The 20,741-nt window shown below is 35.7% G+C and overlaps 1 protein-coding gene across 7 annotated transcripts in view; it reads right to left on the bottom strand.

The window, feature by feature from the left end:
- Positions 1-1,295: 1,295 nt before the first annotated feature.
- MARK3 (microtubule affinity regulating kinase 3) overlaps positions 1,296-20,741 on the bottom strand; it is a 140,169-nt gene continuing 120,723 nt past the window's right edge. For 3 of the 7 annotated variants that reach the window (XM_036752305.1, XM_036752307.1, XM_036752311.1), the window contains 4 exons: positions 12,256-12,513; positions 9,082-9,108; positions 7,263-7,307; positions 1,296-4,920 (listed from right to left, as the gene is read on the bottom strand). In XM_036752305.1, coding sequence (XP_036608200.1) covers positions 4,575-4,920; positions 7,263-7,307; positions 9,082-9,108; positions 12,256-12,513 — 676 coding nt within the window. In that variant the 3' untranslated portion in view covers positions 1,296-4,574. The remainder of the gene's footprint in view (positions 4,921-7,262; positions 7,308-9,081; positions 9,109-12,255; positions 12,514-20,741) is intronic. The other 4 variants (XM_036752306.1, XM_036752309.1, XM_036752308.1 and 1 more) reach the window with 3 other exon arrangements.

Below are 20,741 nucleotides of genomic sequence, written 5' to 3'. Positions count from 1 at the left end.
TACTTCATGTTTCAGCAGGTTCATATGGCACCTGAGAATGAAAGAATCAAGTGTCCACAAATGACACTGCCAGAAGGAATCTGGAATGAATTGTGAAGGATTATGAAATCTTGGGCAAGAAACGGAAAAAAACTAAGGGACCTAGGTGGTTATTTCCATCGCTATTAACTGAAGGCAAGGGCTTCAGAACAGAATGGCAGATTTGGAAAGTGAATAGCTAGAAAGGAATATGACAGAACTAGAAATAGGCTGCAAATTGCAGAGGCAATTTAAGCTTGATATTAAACGCACTGCTACTTGGAATTCTAATGCAGCATGATGGGATTTCAGAAATGGAAAGAATCTTAAAGTCTTATCAAGTCCAACTTGTCATTTCATGAAGCATCTCTTTTTAAAGAAAAGCCTCCTGAAAGCTATTTGGTTTCTGTTTAAATGCTTCCATCAAAGACTTGTTCCTTCCTAAGAACAATCTACTTTACTCGGCAGTACTGGACAACTCTATTCTTTAGCAAGTTTTTCTTATGTTTAGCTTAAACCTACTTTCCAATAGACCCAGCTTCCATATGGAAAACGTTCAAATGCTTGAAGAAAATAATTTTCCCCTTTCTCCTTGACAAAGTACTCTGATTATTCACCTTCAGTCATGTAGTTTTTCACCCTCATCCTCATTTGAACACATTCCATTTTATCTTAAGATGTGACACCCAGATCTTACTGAAAATTTCTAGGTAAGGCCCTATTAGGACCTTAATGCAAGACCTAAAGATCAATTTTTCTTTTTTTTTTAAACAACCACTGTTTTGAACCCTTTACCAACATCCACAAATTTCACAGGTAGCACAGCAAAATGAGCACCAGATTGGGAGTCAGATGATCTGGGCAAGTAATTTCCTATTTCCGAGACTCAGTTTCCTCATCTACAAGTAAGGGGAGGTTAGAGGATAGCAAAGGACCTAATTTTTTTTGAGGTCTCACCAATCTTATGTTTAGCAGGAATTTATTTAGCCCACTATGAAGAACATAAATGCTAGAATCTTTACTTTCCTCCAAACTTCAAGTATTTGTAAGACACATTTTAAGAGATCTTCCTGTTCCGTGATGTGTAGGTTTGGTTATGTGACACTGCTCATTGAGAAATAATTTTAATAACTTTCCCAAGGCACCCCGATAAATTCCCCATCCCCCACTGTTATGTTTTATCTCAGCATGTATTGGCTTGCTAAAATAATGTTGGCATCAAGCTACAGGTATTTTTCCCTTAAAAAGGGTAACATTACATTCACTGCACAAAGTAGTAAAATTTTTAGTGGTTTAAGTTTATTAATTCTGCAAATATTATCAGCCCTCCCCACAACAGATAATGACACTGTGATGTCCCATATTCATGAATTTCAGCAGCCAGAAGAGACCCAGGGCTAGTGCTAAGTATTTTCTTTTTGCTCTCAGATATCAATCCTTTCTTCCCTATGACTGGATTTATTTTTGTTGCTGGGCTTGTGGACCTGTAAAAGACAATGATGCAAGGCTTTTCACAACTGATAATTGTGTAATGTTAGGGTCTTCAAAGTTACAGAGTTTCTAGAACAGGAATTTGTTCAGATTACATGTCATTTAAAAAAACAAACTAACATCAATGTTACCCAAGCTCAAGGAGAACCATATGCTGTGACAACCGTCACAGTAGTTATGCTTCCAAAAATGTCTACTGTCTTACCAGTTTTCTGTGATAGTCTTCATTTTCAGAAATTATAAGGGTTCAATCAAAAAAGATACATAGAAGGAACCTGTGATGTTTGGCCTAGAGAAGAGAAAACTTTAAGGGGGTTATGAGAGGTATCTTCAAACATATTAAGGACTGTCACAGGAAAGAGGGTTTCAATTTGTTTTGCCTGGCACCAGAAGGCACAACTAGGCTTGATGTAAAATTGCAGAACTGTGAAATGGGTTGCCTCAAGATGTAGTGGATTCCTTTCCCTTTAATCAGAGTTCCTGAAGTGCAGACTGGATGACTTGTTGGGGAGGTTATAAATAGGATTTCTATTCAGGTATGAATGATGCTGCTTATTTCTAAGATGAGGAAAACTTTCTGGGAGATGGGTAAATTAAAACTGAATAGCTAATATGCCTTGATTAGGATGACAACTTCTACTTTTATCGAGGGTCAGTAAGAATATCTCATTGGCTTCTAAAATCTTCTGAATGACCTTCCACTTTTTTTCTATTTTCTTTGTCACTTTAAACAGACAAGCATGAAAGCAATATTATTCTACCTTATGAGAAACTGGACTTTTTAAAGGACTCTACTCTTCAATTTTGTCCCACAGAATGTGAATTATCTGAATTTCTTGGAAAGAATACTATATAATGGATACCAGGATGCACCTAAACCTGTCAGCTAAATGCTTTGTACATTTTGTTTCATTTAACCATGGAAAGCTTCAGAAGAATAACTAAGTAGGTGAAGGTAAAGTGTTGGGATAATTTCCAGGGTAATAGTTTTAATGAAGCCCAAGCTGCTACTCCTATGTACCTAATTTGTGGTTTGTTTTACTGAATCACAGAGCTTATGGCAGAAATATTCCATTTCCTGCCCTCTGCTGACATGGTAGACCATAAGGACTTGACTACTCTAAAGTACTCCCAAATTCTCTGAAACAAAGGTGCTATATATAGATGCAAAGGGCCACCAGTTAACAGACGGAAAAAGCTTATAGTAATAGATAGAAAAAAGAAATCTATCTGGAAATTGTGTTCTGGAACGGATCATTCTCAATACTTCCCAGTTTCCACATAAATGGAAAGATATTTACTTCTTTTTGTGTGGCCACCTAACATCTTCTAACAGTGACAAAGACAAAATAAGGAGGAGGAAGGAGATGAGAATGAAAAGTTACTGTTTGCACACTGGGTTTCATTATGTAACCTTGAGTGCGAAGGAGAAAATATAAGTCCAACTAGAGATCAGAAATGAAAGGCAATTGACACAAAGCATTTATTAAATGTCTCTAGCAAGATTTTCTTCTTGAAGGTGGGCTTGAAAGCTACCGCTATTTAGAGTTTATTTAGAAAAGGTTCTTAGGGATCACCTATCTTGTTTCATTCCTGCCCTCCTCTCTCTCCTGTTTTACAAATTAAGCAACTGAAGCCCAGAGGGGAAATAACTGTGACCCTTTGGTGTTTCTGTGAGTAGAAAAAATATTTGCTTCCAGGGGACTTCAATCTTTTTTTTTTTTTAATTCTGAATGAGTCAACAATTTCCCTGTCAAGAGGCTATAATCACAAACTGATAGCTGAATTAATCATACCCTCTTATATAATAACCCATGTAGGAAGTGGAAAAAGCCTGTAAGCCTGATATATGCAACAAAGCACAAAGAATAAGAAAATTTCATACTGCATTGAAAACAAATCCAATGAAGGCTCAGATTAGGCAGCTCTTAACATATGGGTCCTGGCCAGAAATCAAGAGTCAAGTTGCTTTATATATCTAATTCCTTTCTTACATCACAAGGAATCGTACTTTTCACTCTAATTCCCTTCTGAAAAAAGGTTCCAGTTTAAAAAACACCGCCCTCCCATCCCCTCTACACTGTGCAATTCTGAGGATACACCAAAGAAAGTCTAGCCCTGCATAAGCTTAATATCCGATACACAGAGGGGTAGTTTGAGGCACTTCAGCTGATTAATGATGAGGAAATATATAAACATATTCCACAATAACACCTTGCTAATGCTCCACTAAATGCCCACCATTAACACTGTTTCTATGTAACTGTCTTTTTCCCTTGGCAACACTAGTTTACCTAACAGGATTAAAAAAGACCCTATTAAAGATGTTAGGTGGGATATGTTTATACATTTTAGTTATTTTTTTTTACCAAGTTTTAAATACAGTACTAGGAGACATAATGCAAAACTCTATTGAGGAAAAGTGATTTTTTAATGATCTCATGAGATCTACTTGGGAAGAAAAAAAATTCAACACATAAGCAATGTTCACAACTGTAAATTCAAACCCTTTGTACTTTTTTTTTTTAAGAAAAAAAGAAAACCCCACAGTAGCAAACTGTAAACCCGTGCTAACTGTAACTATTCCTATGCTGATTTTTTATATTAAGTGAAAATTTCCTCCTTGGCTATATCCATTTTTAGCACCAAAATGATCTTCCAAAGAGGTATTGGTACAGCTTGGGATGTTGGTGTAAGGACTTGTTTACATATAATACTTTAAACTTATATACTATAAACACATACTATACACTCTCACAGCCACACAAATGGGAGGCATATTTAAATGGATATATTCTGTAGACTGTTAAGAGACCTTAGAACAATGTAAATAAAATGATGGGGTAAATATTTTACAGAATAGGCAACTTTAATGCTGCAGTGCACTTAGAAAAAAAAAGTCCAACTCTTTCTCCTGGCTGAGCAGCTCATTTTCATATATATATTTTTTAATACCATGATTCTGAAGATGCAGAAGTTATTGCCTAAATATTATTCTATACATTTCCATAAGTGTTCAGGAAAACACTTGAAATTGGTACTTAATTTACAACATAATGACTTTGTTACAGCTTTAACTCGTTGGCAATTTTGGAAGCAATGTTTTTAAAAGCTATGGATGTTCCTGATATCCGCTTGAAGCGGACACCATTCAGTGACAGTCTTGGCAGTTTGCACACCTCCATTTCCCACTGTACAAGGTTTTCTGCATGCCCATCTCCGTGGACACAAAAGAGCAAGAACCGCTCTCTCTGTTCATAGTCACAGTTATTGGCATCCAAGACTTTTCGAATTTCCCTCATCATGTCATTGGGATCCATGGAACTGGTGGTTTTCATGCTCCAGGTAAACCGCAGGGAGCGGGGCTTTGCTTCCTTGTTTTCATCCTTATGCTCAGCTGACACGTTGCGACTGAAATGCACAGGGGGCAGGTTTATTTTTAACTCCATAGGAAAAGCAACATTACCTACTTTGGTTAGTGAAACAAATGGTACATTAAACACGCTGTGTTTAACAATGCATACATACATACCACTTTTCCTAATAGTTTCCTATAAGGTAAAGATAATACTGTGGGTTTGGTCATTTGCTCCTTCACTAAGGAGCACCTATTACAAGTAGCCACAAATACCTTCTTTTAAAAAAAAATTCATTATATCACGAAAATCCTATCTGACCAATAAATTTGCATCAATGTCATATTCATTTATTTTTTACCTTCTGCTGCTTTAAGGAAACACATTTACAAACCTTAAAGTGCTATAAATCTGAGTTATTATTCCTTTCAATTTTATTAGCTTTAATTCTCACTTAGAAATTTTTCACACACACACACACACAAAAAAATAATCTGAAAAAAACAAAACAAAAGAAAAATAGAAAAAAAAAAAGGAGACAAACAGGGTATACTGTCCTCCCTACAGCACTGCCTGGAATACTTTGTATTTTCATGGATGACTAGGGACACTAAAGCAGCTATTTTTTGTTTTTGACACTGCACAGTTAAAATCTAGTCTCTTACATACTCCCTAATTCAGGAAGTCTAAAAATGGTTTTGACAATAGCTTGGGAAGAATGTTTTTTTAAAAGATGATAGGATTTTTTCCCCTTCTATACATCATTTCCCTGTAGTGATGCACCATTTGATCATTATTCTGGGAAAAAATTATTCCTTTCTTGGGCTTAAAAATATCCTCTTTCCCCAGATAAACAAAATCTAGATCATATTTCATTAGGAGGGGTCTAAGGATAATTTTCTTGGCTGATGATAGCACTGAGAAAATGGACAAATGGTATTCTGGGACTCTAGTCATATTCAATAAACAAGTCTTCATTTTTGTCTCCATTTCTTTAATGGTTAAAAATAAGAATAAGAATATACATTTCTATCTCCCAAGCGATTTTGGTATTCTCAGATTACGTTATCTATAGCTGCTAATAATTAAAGCAGTCATCAAAACACAAACTCTAAGTCATATAAACTCTAAACTTAAGTCATAAGTCATACATATATATATAAACAAACAAGTCATATAAACTCAAAACACAAACTCTAAGTCACATAAATAATAAAAATGTAAATATCCAAGTTTTAAGGAATATCTAGCATATTAAAAATGCTAAATATGACAATGTTTTACAGGAAGAAAACCCAGAGTGACCTACCTACTTTTCCCTCCCACAAAATCCAACATTCAACTTTTTGTCAGAGATCTGAGGACAGATGAGAAAACAGAAGCCCAGAGAGGTCAAGTGACTTTATCAAGTTCATAAGATGGTAAATAATTTGAATTGCTGGGATTTGAATTGAAGTCCAAATCTTATGTATGGTATATCACACACTGAAACTTGATAGTGAACTGACTTGCAAATTGCAAATTCTCAGGTTGGTCTGACTTGTTTCAACTAAGCCTTTGAGCTGCGGGACCTCAAGGACTATGTCATATTTCCATGCACCCTAGGACAATGCTATTCTACATACAGAATAAGTATTCATTAAATCTTTGTTGAATGGACAGAAATTAAAACACATCACACACACACACACACCGCAATCCAATGAGATACACTAAATAAAGGTATCACTGAAAAGTGGGAGATACTTGCTCTCTCATCACCTCATTATATTTTCTACTATTAATATAACTGGAAAATGTTGCCCAGTTCTAGCAATGTAGAAATCAGTGAATCAAATAGGAATTTGTGCAATGCTACCTGTATGTATACGCTCAATGACATTTTTCAAAAAAGAAAATATGCAGATATTAAAATTCTATTAACTGGTTTTCATCATATAGGAAAGTGGTTTAGGGATACAACAAATGAAAACAGTGGTAAATCTAGTATATTTCTTGTAACAGACTTTTTCCTTGTAACAGTATTCGGGAAGATGGTGAGACACATAAACGTTTAAAACAAACTGAGGCATACTGTTATATGAAATTATCAGGAAGGGTTTCTGGAGCTTCATTAGCTGTGTTAAGATGATGCGTAGGTGTCGTATCAAATCAGCGCCCCCATGTGATGGATTAAAGTAAATAAAATCTCACTAGAAATAAATACACTTTGTATTATGAGGTAGCCACAGCAGGCACATGCTTTGACTAAGGCTAAAACAGACTTAAAATAGTGACTATGTTAAACATATATTAATAGTTTATTAATGTGGTACACAAGATTCAAGTAATATATTATCTTCACTATATAAAATGCAGTAATTAAGTAAAATTTTAAATAAAAATGATTCCCCTCACCTTGAACCCTCATATCTCCCGTTCCTCTCATATTCAGTTGGGAGCCTCAAGGAAAAGAATGTAGAAGCATAGGGAAGTGGGAAAGAGAAGAGAAATCTTACACTAGTGTACAACTACCTACTATATATGACACAAATTATTTCTAAAAAAGAAATAGAGACACCAGATTTATGATCATAAGCAGTATTTTTCCAAATTCTTACCCCTTTTCCATTTTGATTACATAGTGATTAGGTGTAATTTCAAGTGAACATCTAACAACGTACTTGTGGGATGGATGACCAATGATACACATGAAAACATACGTATGTTGAATATAAACATTCTTAGGGGAAATGTGAACTTGAAAGTATGAATGATAATATGTTGATTCTGACTTTTTAAAACTCTCTTCCAAAATAATGAGTGGGTTTCTGACAGCAAAAGAGGGTATAATTTTAGGTTCAGACTCTTTGTAAATTCATTTTTCCTCTAATAAAGGGAAATTTGGCAGCTTTTACCTTGATTTCCCATGATGGGCAATAAGCAGCCAATTTACAATAGTAGTGGTGAATTTCTAGTATTAATAAGGCAGATATCCCATAGTCCTATAAAACAAACTTCGTGCTCAGTTCATTTAGTGAACCTATGGTTTTATATACACCAAAAACCATCATTCTCACCCTTTATAAGACTGCCAGAGAATTAATATTATTACACTCAATGGTGTTCTCCCCTCTGATGCAGTTTTTAGTTCACATTTCAGTCGTTGTCACCAAAACATATTTAAGTCAATTGATTAAAAAGGAGTTTTACTCAAATCACACTGGCTTTTAGTTACTTAACAATAAAAACATGTAATGATTTTTCTCAGCAGCTTATGGGATCTACAAACACTACATGCCCTGGGATTAGAGAAAAGGTAAAGGGGCAGCTAGTTGGCGCAGCGAGTAGAGCACCGGCCCTGGAGTCAGGAGGACCTGAGTTCAAATTCGGCCTCAGACACTTGACACATGTACTAGCTGTGTGACCTTGGGCAAGTCACTTAACCCCAACTTCCCTGCCCTCCCCCCTATAAAAAAATAGAAAATGTAAAGTAAAGAATTAGCCTCATTTAATGGCTGAGGAAATTGACGTAGGAGTAACTGAGTAGTAACAATGACAACAGGAACTTGGGTCATAAATGACATTTCCTGATCCCCCATCCACTAGCTAGAGTACACTACTTCTGTCAAAATGTTCGACTCCAGAGTATCTTAAATGTTGATGTCATACAGTTGTCTGTGTCTTAAGGTCTTCTAGGCTGACTACATTGCATCATGGCATTATCTGAATTTGGGGTCTGTTTCTAGTATAGGAATGTGGCCAATCTCACCATGATTCTGATTTTTAAGTTTTTCTATTAATAAAACCCTCTTAACAGAGAAACAGAAATTATGATTAACACAAGTATGACTCACCTTTGGCATGCTAATGGCTATATCGCAATAGTTCATTAATGTTACTGAATATTTCATTCTCCAAAAAGAAGCATGCTAAGTGTATTAGTATAAAGACCAAATTATTCAGATGCTAATCATTCTACAAAAGAAAGAAAATGCACAGAGCATGCTTAGCCTCTTGTTATATGAGTGCCACAGGCCCTCCCATTTTGGAAAGAGTTCATATGCTTCTTTCCATATATATATGTACATATATATGTATATATAGTTTTAAAAAGAAACAAGTATTTAGTTCTCAGCAGAAATTTTAGTTTTAAGAGAAACCAGGGCTATAAAGCCAAACCTGAGGTTAATTGCAGAAGCCATTTGGGGATGGGGATGGAAATATAAAGTCCTACCTTTTGATAAACCTGAATGACATGTTTCTAAAAGAAATTAAGCCAAAAGCAAAATTAACCAAGATGATTTGTACAAACTAAAATGGAAAAATCTAGTCAATTAGAGACAACAAAAAACAATAAATAAAACAAAGTTCATTTTACTAACATATAATGAAACTGTTTCAAGATGTTGGCTGAAAAATGAGTCAATGATAGGTTTAATTGAATATCTGAGTTCTTAATTTGGGATTTTTAAGTGAAGAGAGACCAAGTTTACCTTGAAGCAGAAAAATATGATGTTTTTGAGGAGGAAAAATGCCAAAAGCAAATAACAAATCTTTGTATAACTGCTTACTGAATTAAGTTATTTAAAATCTTCCCAGATATAGAAAATACTGGGGTTCTTGAAAATTCAAATTACATTAAGAAGTGAAAGGGTATTTTTTTTTTAGCAGATCAAGTCAGTTGTGATACACTCATAAACAAGTCACACTACTCAAATTTCTTTAAAGTGACAAGCATCCCATGCTAAACTTTTAAAGTATTAATAATTTGAAAATGTTACTATTACATAGAACTACTTATAAACAAATACTAAAATAACCCAGCCAAAATGAAAAAATGTCTCTTTATTATGTCAAATTTTAACACTACTCTGAGGTAGGGTAGGGGAGTGAAGTATTTTCAAAATTAATACAATCCAGTTTTTAGTTCTGAAATTGACATATTTATAAATAATAAGATACTGAATTGTCATAAAATGGGCTATTATGTATTTTGAATGAATTATTTATGCTTTTATAGTGTATACTTATCACATGGATAGTAGTTATGCCCCATTTTAATCACTCTTAGAAAAAACAGGTCACAATTTCAGAGCTGAAAAGTACCTTGGAGGGTCAGATTTTTATTACAATGATAATTTCCTTGTTGGGTTACCTTTGCTTTTTAGTCATTCAGGATCATTGACATAATTTCAGAAATTAACAATTTAGCAGTACTAACTAAAAGAACTAGGAAATTTTCTTTCCAGAGCCCTTTTGGTCTCTTGACACATTTTGCCTTATATCCATTTTACCTATTAGGCCATCAGCCCACAAGGGCTAAGATCATAGGTTACTCATGTTTGTATCCTGCACAATGCTGTGGGTATTCAATAAAATAATCTCATAAAACAGGAAAAAAGGCAGTGCTATAGCCTATTTCTTTTTTATATTGAGTTAAAAGTGGTATTATATACTGTAGCCATATGAATACTAAGTCACTAAAAGATACTCATTTAAAAAAAAACTGTTACCTAATAAGCATGATTTATAGGTCAGGTGGCTCACAGCATTTAAAAAATTATTTGGAAAACTGGACAATGTTGTCAATGACCCTAAACTACTCCAGGCTGCAAACACGGCTCTTTTTAACACTAATGTTCTCCTAGTGATACAATATGGCTGTCACTCATGAAACATTCTGATTTCAGAAGAAAACACAACAGCAGGTGACCCAAAGGGCAATGGAAAGACAGAATCGGGGTGTAAGCAGGCTGCAGGATGTTACCAATGATGGTTATATGTACGCAAAATTGTGTGGAGTTTCTATTAGCTCATAACTCAAAAATGCTTTGGTTCGGAACTGGCTATACGTTTAAAGAGAAAGAGGCAGAAGCTAAGAGCTCTTCCCTAAGTTTATGTCAATGATGACTCATGTAAAAAATACTCCCCAACTGGGACTTTAATATATATGTCAGCTGATTAATGTGACTGTCACAGGGTATAGTGGAAGGAATGTTACACATGGAATCAAGAGATCTGGGGTACAATTCTTAACATTTACTAGCTGAGGAAATTTGCTTTTCCTAATTTATAAAAGGAGGAGGTTAGACTGGAGGTTATCTAAGACCCCTTCCAAGTATGAATCCTATGACCTAAGTTCTGGATTGATGATCTAGACAAGCCATTAAAGGGACCTACTAGATTTAAGGATTCAGCACACATCTTAAACAATACAGGTCACATAAAAATAAAAGTGGTAACATAAGAGACCAAGAGACGAAGCCTTGCCCAGAAGAGCAGACAAACAGGAAAATCGGTGCGGACAGTCCAACTCACAGAGAAGCTTTGCATGAAAGTATATACTCATCAGCAGGCAAATCCAGTTTCAAAGCGGCCCCTCAATGAGGGAATCTTTTGAGGTGTGATTTTGAACTTATAATGGCTTTCAGATTTCCTAAGTGGAGAAACTTTCACTGTCTATTCAAAGGATCACAACCTCATCAACATAATTTTTTATTTTCCCCTAAAGAGCTGTTATCCTCCAGCCTACATCACTGTAACAAACTCTACCCCTCATTACTAAAGTGAAACACAATCCTTTATTACAAAGAATCTTATGGAGGGGAGGAAGGAAAAAATATTTTAAAAATTAATAATAAAAAATATTATTATTTATATTATATTATATATAAGGTTTTTTAGTAAAGTCGTAAGTTTCAAACAATTCCAGCATTCGAACCTTAGGGAATCCAGCTATAGAAGCATGGAATGTTAGAGTCTGGCAAGGACTCATAAGTGATTAGGGTTTCCCTCCAAAATACCCTTGACATTTTGTCTGTTTTCTGCTTGAGAACCTCCAGGATGAGTGATTCAACCCGTGCAGATGATAGATACTTCTGGATAGCTTCAGATGCAACTAAGTTTGTCTGCTACTGTATCTCTTTAACCCTTTGATCCTTCTAGAATGATACTGGACTTCAAGGGCACGAACGTCAATGCACAGGAAGCTTATACTTCACTTGAAAGGACATCATACTTACTTTCTTCACTGTTGATTATTTATTGAGCATCATCTAAATATATATTAGATCAGCTATTCTGCTCAACTTTAGAAAATGGCATATGAACATGTGGATCATAAAGTACCTTTATTTAATAACACAGACACATTCCCAAACACTAACCTCTAATACTATGAAGAGATTAAAAAAATTGTTAGCTACTAATTCCCAAAGGCTTTCAACCACTGCATTTCCAAAAATTAATAAATGCTAATAACTAGGCTAAATGAATATTCAAGATATACTGACTACAAAAAAAAATTGAAGTAAGAATCATTTGAATAGCGGCTTCATACAACATAGGAAAAGGCAACTTTTTCTATGTTTGGTCAATTAAAAATGTCCCCAAACTCCACAGTACTTACCTTCTTGTGAGTTTTGATGTTAATTTGCTAAAAAGATTAGAAGAGCCCCTACTTCTGGTCTGGGAAAGTGGAGCTGCCTCATGTGACAAGCTGGGTGATGCTGGTGGGCCGTTATAAGTTGCTGTTCGCCGCTCCCGGGGCTGGCCATGGAAAGTGCTACGACTGACAGTTCCTCTTGGGAAGCGAATTCGATCAGGAGTAGTGGCACTGCTGATACTATGTGTTGAAGCAACTGGAGTTCTCTGATCAGGAACAGTGCTACAAAAGCAGAAAATCACAATAATTTTGACTTCCTACTCACAGCCTAATTTTGCGGCAAACGTTTCATGGATATAAAATTACAGTCATAGTCACAACTTTTTGTACAAAGGAAAGAACCAGTTATAAAAAAAAAAATCCAGAACTGAGGAATATTTTACAAAAGAATTAGGAGGAAAAAAAGTAGGCCAGAAGTGAAGAGGGAGAAAAGGGAACACTATAAAGAAACAAACCTTCAGGGGAACGTGGGAGAATCGTGCACACAGATTTTTCAGGGACAAGACTAATATAGAGAATTTCTGGGACAAAGAATGGCTAAACTAAAACTTCTTTCTGTTGCTTCCTCTCTCACAATGTGCCTACATGCAGAGAATCTTCCCAATTAAGAATAATCTAACAGAAGAACACACAGGTGGAATTTAAAAATAGGCAACTGAAAAGTTTTTAAGCCCATAAAAATTACCATTCCACATGCTAAAAAAACTGGGAAGGGAGTGAAGGAATTCCTTGTACTTGGACAACTATGCAGAAGGGATTGAAACACATACAGAGACCAGAATACATGAAAGACACCACCAGACAGAGCATAAAGAAAAATATGGTGAGAAAGGACATTTTATAGACAGCTATAATAGACTTTAGGACTCTAAAATCCATAGCACACAACTAAAGCAGTGGCTACACATTGGTATCACAAGGATTCTGTGGGTTTTTTCTTACATATCCTTGAAGTTATCTCCTTCACTGTCTATTGGAGGTAACATCATCTTGGGCTGCCCAGAGGCTGACATGGACATCGACTTCTGATGTCTCAGCCGAATACAGGTAGAAGATGTGGTACAAACTGAAGCAGGACTAGCTGCATAAGCGAACATTTCTGTCAGGCTGTGGGGAGGGGTTGGGGGGTTGGGTTTAGGCAGAGGCAGAAACAACAGTATGATGGACCAATGACAAAAAAAAGCAACTACAGTTTAAAGCAAATATCTTATTTCCCAAACCATTTCATTTCTGTCAAAGAAAAAAATTTTATCATCGACTGTCATAGAGAAATAAGTGCATTTTGCTAATCTATAGCTGAAATATTCTAAAAATTAAGATTTTTCCAAGATTAGCAGTTAAAAAGAAGATAGCTACTTTCACATTTCTAACATTCATACAAATGTGTTTATATTAAAAAAAAAACAACTAAAGATCTGAAGTTTTGTTATAAAGTCTATTTTAATAAGACATCACAACCCTGGTCTCCAAATAGACTTTAAATATATGAAAGCATTAAAAAATGCCACTGTGAAATGGATTAACAAATTATGGGTACAATGGACTACCACTTAAACTTTCATTCTACTTGCATTAAAACATCCTGTGTATGCAAATGCTATAGTACTGAACTATGGATTCTGAAAGAGGGAAAATTCCTTTTCAATTGAATAAAATCAATAAATATTTCTTAAATGCTTACTTTGTGCCAGGTACTATGCTAAAGAAACAAAGACAAAAATAAAACCAATCCCTTTTCTAAATGAACTTATATTTTACTGAGGGATGCAATACCAAGTATAGCACAATGAAAATTGAAAAGGCAGTGAAAATCAGGAGGATCATGGAAGGATTCATGGAGGAGGTTATAGTATCTGAGCTGAGCCTTGAAGAAGGATAAGGCTTCTGAGAAGAACAAATGAGGAAGAAATGCATTCTAGGCACAAGAACACCATGTGAAGGTGGAGGCAGAAATGAATGAATGAAAAACAAAACCATTTAAGAGCTTATTATGTGCAAAGCACTGTAAATATACCCCAAACTTCCTGAGATACTGACTAAGAGAAGGAGGCAGACCAAGCAAGTGAATTATGCCCAATAAGGTTCACATCACAAATCACAAATGACTATAAGACTGCCATGCTTCATTGGACAAAAACAGAACCACTATACCAAAGTGATTTCACAGCATAGGTATAACTCAGTAACGATACCCTAATCATCCCCACCCCCACCCCACCTCGCAATGTCATCATTCCTACATTAAAATCATCTTCTGATGCTTCCACATAATGAGGAAAAGGTCCTTACAAAGTGAAAGGGTTTAAGAGTATTGGTTTGGTGGGAGCTGCCTGAGGATCAGGCTGGGTACAGGAAGATGAAATCTTCAGCCACATTATCTTTCAACAGAGAGGTTGTAATAGGTGTCAACTGAGGAGTATTCACTGATGAAAATTATAGGCCTGAAATACTGAACTAATGCCAATAACATAACTAAACTTAAGACCTGAGTCCTCTCTCTGTTTCTCTCTATATTTTTTTCTTGATAATCTTATCAGCTTCCCAGGAACTCAGTTTATCTTCTCTGTCTAAATGACTATCAAAGATTTACATAACCAGTCCTACTCCCTACCAACTGCATTCCAATTCAACATCACCAACTGCCTACTGATATTTTGAACTGAAAGTGCTCTAAGCACCTAAAACTCAACATATCTAAAAGAGAATTTATTCTCTTTCTTCCCAAACTCTCCCTTCCCCATCACTTTTCTGTCAAGGATACCATTACCCTTTTATTCACCCAGGTTTGTAACCTCAATGTCATCCTTGACTCTTCACTTTCACTCACTGAACACATCCATCTAACTGCTGTATCTTATAATTTCTTTTTCCACATCGTCTCTTATATGCATGTCCCCTTTCTACTCACACAGCCACAACTTTAGTTCAGTTCCTCATCACTTTCCTAATGTGAACTACTGTAAATAGCCTTCTAATTGTTTTCTTGGGCTGCAAGTTTCTTTAAATCATCTACCAGGGCTTCTTAAATTTTTTCCACTCATGACCCCTTCAGTGCTTCTTAAACTGTGGGTTGTGACCCCAAGGTCCAAAAATGTATGAGTTGGTCACCTATCAATATGTGGGTAGCAAGTGTTATCAGCAACTCCTCTGGAGACATGATCAGTGCCTTGAACACAGGTTTTAACTCTTTTAAAGTTATTTTTCTTTACAGTGTTGCTGTCTTTGTGTAAACCATTCTCCTGGCACTGCTTTCTTCACTCTGCATCAGTTCAAACTACCAAGGAATCTTTGAAATCCTCTCACTTCATTTATTATAGCACAATGATGTTCCAATGTATTCATATACCACAATTCTTCAACAATCTAAGAGGAAGTTTAAAGCATTCTTTACATTCTAGTTCTTTGCTTTTTTCTTTTTCTTCTCCCCTTTTGATTTCCTCTTTAGGATCAGAAAGTTTGTTTTTGTTTCTAGCTGTTTCCTCCCTGGCATCATCATCCGTCTTAAGCTAGTTCACTGCTTGTTGTCCCTGCTTGTTGCCTTGTTAAGTCTGATAATATTTCTACATCAAAGTGCGTATGCAATTCTCCTTTGTCTGTTTCAAATAAGAATTAGGTTTTTCTGATACCCACTTTCCCCACCCATTCCTCCATGTTTGCATTCTTCTCAGTCACCCTGATTATGAGATAGCAAATTTCATCCCATTCTTTCTTTCGTTCATACTAGTGCAATGCTTTCACATTCCTTTCTTTAAAAAAAAATTATTTAGTATTTTATTTTTCTCCAGTTACACGTAAAAACAATTTTTAACATTTGTTTTTAAAATTAAAAATTTTTAAATTTCCAAATTCTCTCTCTCCCTCCCTACTCCCTCTTCTTTTAGAAGGCAAGCAATTCTATATAGGTTATACATGTGTAGTCATGTAAAACATCTCCATTTGTTGTGAAAGAAAACTGAACCAAAAAAACCCTCAAGAAAATAAACTAAAAAAAGCATGCTTCAATCTGTATTTAGATACCATCAGTTCTTTCTTTGGGGATGGACAGCATTTTTCATCATAAGCCCTTCGGCTTTGTCTTGGATTACTCTATTGCTGAGAATAGCGAAGTCATTCACAGCTGATCATCTTACAATATTGCTGTTACTTTATACACAGTACATTTCACTTTGCATACATTCATTTCTTTTTCCCTTTCTAATCCTCAGAACAGAATCAATCCATCCCCAAGATGTGTCTTCTTTATTTAATTCCCTCAACATCATGTAAAGTGATTAAGGATCTGAAAGGACACTTGTTTCTTCTCTCCATTAGAATGTTAGAACTATACCATTATATAGTCCCTTTGAATCGCTCAAATAAAATTCCGTTTCAGTTTCTCTCAACTATTTGGCCTGCGTTTCAAAGGTTCTACTCGGATCTGGTCTTTTCATTAGAAATGCTTGAAAATTCTTTATTCCCATTAAAAATCCATCTTTTCAGTTCCCCCTCTCCCCTAATTCCTGCACCCCTCCCCTATTTTGAAGGTCAGTTACTATTGTTTATAAGTTTGTACTTTTGGATTATCTTTTTTCGAGATCTACTCTTTCATATTAGAGACCTGGATCTTGAACAATCCTGACATTGCTCCTCGAACTCCTTTCTGGATGCTTACAGTATTTTTTTCCTTTGATACAGGAGCTTAGGATTCTGGCGATGGTATTTCTGGGGCTTTTTTCTTTTGGAGTTCTTTTTAGGAAGTGACCGAAGTTTTTCTTTTGATATCAGACATCACGTATTTTCTTCTATTTTCAAAATTCTTTTGATTTTGTTCTAGTATCTCTGTTGTCTCATGGAGTCATTGATTTCTTTGACATATTCCAGGTTTTAGGGATTCTTGGGTAAGGCTTACCACTTTCTTTTCCGAGCTGTTTATTCTCCTTCCAATTCTTTCTCAAGAACTTTTATTTGATTTTTAATCATCTACTACATTTTTTTTAGGTATCCAGATTGTATAGAAAATCCTCTGAGTCCTTGCTTGTAGTTGTTATGGAGTTATACTCTCTCCTTTTTGGAGGATCTCTAGAGCTATAATAATTTTTGGTAATAGCTGGTGTGTTTTTTGGTTTACTTGGGGTTTTGTGACAACATATGGCTCTACCTCCTGCTGTATTTTTGGTAGAGTAGTTGGACCTATTTGTTTTCTTCCTGGGAATCTGGGTTCTCTACACTGATCTTCACTTCAGGTGGTTTAGGGCGACACCCCACCACCAGATCTTTACGGTTCAGAGTATGGGATCTTCAGGGCAGAGTATGGTCTTTGGGTTTTATCAGACACTAGATTACTAAGGTCATTTCCTACTGTGTCTTGTGTATATAAGCTATTCCACTGATCCACCACTCTATTTCTTCACCAGTACCAGAGAGTTTGGATGATTACTACTTTATAGTACAGTCTGAGATCTGGTACAGCTATGGCCTCTCAGTTTTGGTACTCATCTAGTATAAATCAAGATTAACAAATAAGAAATAGTGTTTTGGGAGGTACTAGAATAGACAGCAAACAATGTAGTCTAATGGAAAGAACATTAGGTTGGGAAGAAACCTGGGTTCTAATACTGACTTCACAACTAACCTCTGTATATGTTAACAAATCAATGAACCTCTCTGAGTTGCAATAAAGACAATTACTCACAATTCTACAGCAACTAATAGTTTGCAAAGAAGTGATTTGTAAGATAAATAGTGATTAAGAAAATTATGAAATCATACCTGAAATAGCATATATTGAAATTGAGCTAAGTTAGTCTCGAGAAGACTCCAGTCTTAAAAATTTACTTTGGCAGGGAGTGCGGGGGAAGGGTAGTTAGGTGGGGCAGTGAGTAGATCACCAGCCCTGGAGTCAACAGGATCTGAGCTCAAATCCGGCCTCAGACACTTGACACACTTACTAGCTGTGTGACCTTGGGCAAGTCACTTAACCCCAATTGCCCTGCCCTCCCCCCTCCAAAAGAAAAAAAAATTTACTTTGAGGGCTTGGAAAAATGATATTCCAGAGGGCAAAGGAGCTAGGATTCAACCAAGAATCACCTATCTAGCAAAACTGAGTATAATCCATGATGGGGAAAAATGGATATTCAATGAGATAGAGGAATTTCATGCATTCTTGGGAAAAGACCAGAACTAAATGGAAAATCTGACTTTCAAATACAAGATTCAAGAGAAGCATGAAAAAGTAAACAGGAAAAAGAAATCATAAGGGACTTTAAAAATGTTAAACTGTTTACATTCCTACATGGGAAGATGATATTTGTAACTCCTAAGATGCTTCTCACTATTAGGGTAGTTAGGAGGAGTATATATAGACAGAGGGCACAGGTGTGAGTTGAATATGAAGGGATGATATCTAAAAAATAATATTAAGGGATGAGAGAGGAATGTACTGAGAGAAAGAGAAAGGGAGCAGTAGAATGGGTAAATTATTTCACATAAAAGAGGCAAGAAAAAGCTTTTACAGTGAAGGGAGAGGTGAGAGGGAGTGAGTGAACCTTACTCTCATCAGAATTGGCTCAAAGAGGGAATAACATACATACTCAATTGGGTACACAAATCTATCTTATCCCACAGGAAAGTAGGGGGGAAGGGGATAAAAGGGGAGTGGAATAGAAAAGAAGACAGAGTGGGGGAGGGAGTGGTTAGAAGCAAAACACTTGAGGAGAGACAGAGTGAAAGGAGAGAGAGAATGGAATAATTGGCAGGGTGGGGATAGGATGGTGGGAGATAAGAATCTTTTACAACATGACTATTATGGAAATGTTTTGCATGACTACACATATATAACCTATATTAAATTGCTTGCCTTCTCAATGAGTGTGGGAGGGAAGAGGGGAGAGAATTTGGAACTTAAAGTTTAAAAAATGAATGTTAAAACTTGTTTTTTATATATAACTGGAGATACATAAAATAATAAGTAAAAATTTTTAAAAAATGAGTATCAACTAGATAAGATATGCATTAGCCTAGAGATTTACAGCAAGCAGCCAATGTTTTTCTGGGCTTTGAATGAACTATCACATATTCACTATATATGTGGAATTCCAAAGTGTTATTATTTTTTTTAAAGTCTAATTAATGATTTTTACACCAGGTTAAGTTTAACCTAGAAAAAAAAAAAACAAGAAAAGGATGTTGAGTGACTTTGTTTTTGGAAAGGCCTGATAAACTTTTTATTGTTAACTGTTATTGCAACAATACGAGAAATAAAAATTACACTTAGTCCTAAGCTATGATTAATGAAACCTGCTATTTGAGGTAATTTGATAGTATTCTGAGTTCTGAATTCAGATAATTGTCTGAATTATTATTAAGACAGTAATCTACCATTTGGAAGAAATGTGAGGAGCTACTCAAAAGGAGTATGGGTGAATGCTATAGGTGAATGTCTGTGCCTGGGAAGGTTGAGGGAATAGCCATACAAAGCAATGGCAGGATCCTCTTGACTCAATATCCCCATTGTATTATTTCCTTTTTGAACAGGAATGCTTTCCATCTGGTTAGTCCTGCACCTGGCTGACACCCTGTGAATAATGTGGAGCTTTGCTACATATTTGGCTGTTTCAAAAAGTTAACCATGACTCTTATAATCAAATAGAACCAAGGATGCTTTATCCTGTTCTACCTATGTTCAGTTACTCTGTACCACAGGCTCAGACCCAGACAGGACTATGTCCTTGCTTCCTTTCATAACAAATCACTAATCATGGTAGGTAAAACTATAATATGTATGTGTACATGTATGTATTTTTGTACACACACGTTTTGTTGTTGCAGTGCTCCAGCACCTCTGAATTACTATAACGGGATGCAAGCGTAAGCTACCTTATTAGGCAGCCTACTCTGATATTCTTCCTATAGCTCTGTTTATAAGATTAGCTTGATAAACTTTGAACTGGTTTTCACCACATAAACTAATTATTCAAAGGTTAATTTGATTAAATTTTATCAGGTTTTTACTAGAGAATCTCCACAGGTAACCTGGAACATAGATTAAAGCTGAAGTGGAATATGGGACATCCTCACTGAAGATGGGAAAAGTCACCTGGAGAATGGCTGAAAAGGATATACACAGATGCTTGAGAGACACACAGGAAGTGCTTGCCAGAAACAGATCATGGACACTGCCAAAGCACTTGGCATTCCTAAAGCTACAGATATATTGGAATTTCTTTATCCACTCTATTATAATTTTGCCTGTTAGAGATTCGTTAATCTTACATTAGCTGTGTATAATTTCTTGAAGGACTGATAATGCTTTGGATTTGCTGGAAAATTATGAGATTATAAATAGTTTCAAAAGGGGAAAAACTGAAGGCTAAATTTTTGTGTATGACTATAACAGAATGCTGTAATAAGGGAAAATAATTCATTCCAACCCCATTCTGTTGAGACAGGGCCTTGCCTCAGGGGTCCCAAAT

Source organism: Trichosurus vulpecula, chromosome 3, assembly GCF_011100635.1.
Source record: "Trichosurus vulpecula isolate mTriVul1 chromosome 3, mTriVul1.pri, whole genome shotgun sequence".
NCBI classification, from domain to species: domain Eukaryota; kingdom Metazoa; phylum Chordata; class Mammalia; order Diprotodontia; family Phalangeridae; genus Trichosurus; species Trichosurus vulpecula.
Note: the sequence above shows the minus strand (reverse complement) of the source record. Positions and strands in the feature narration are given on the sequence as shown.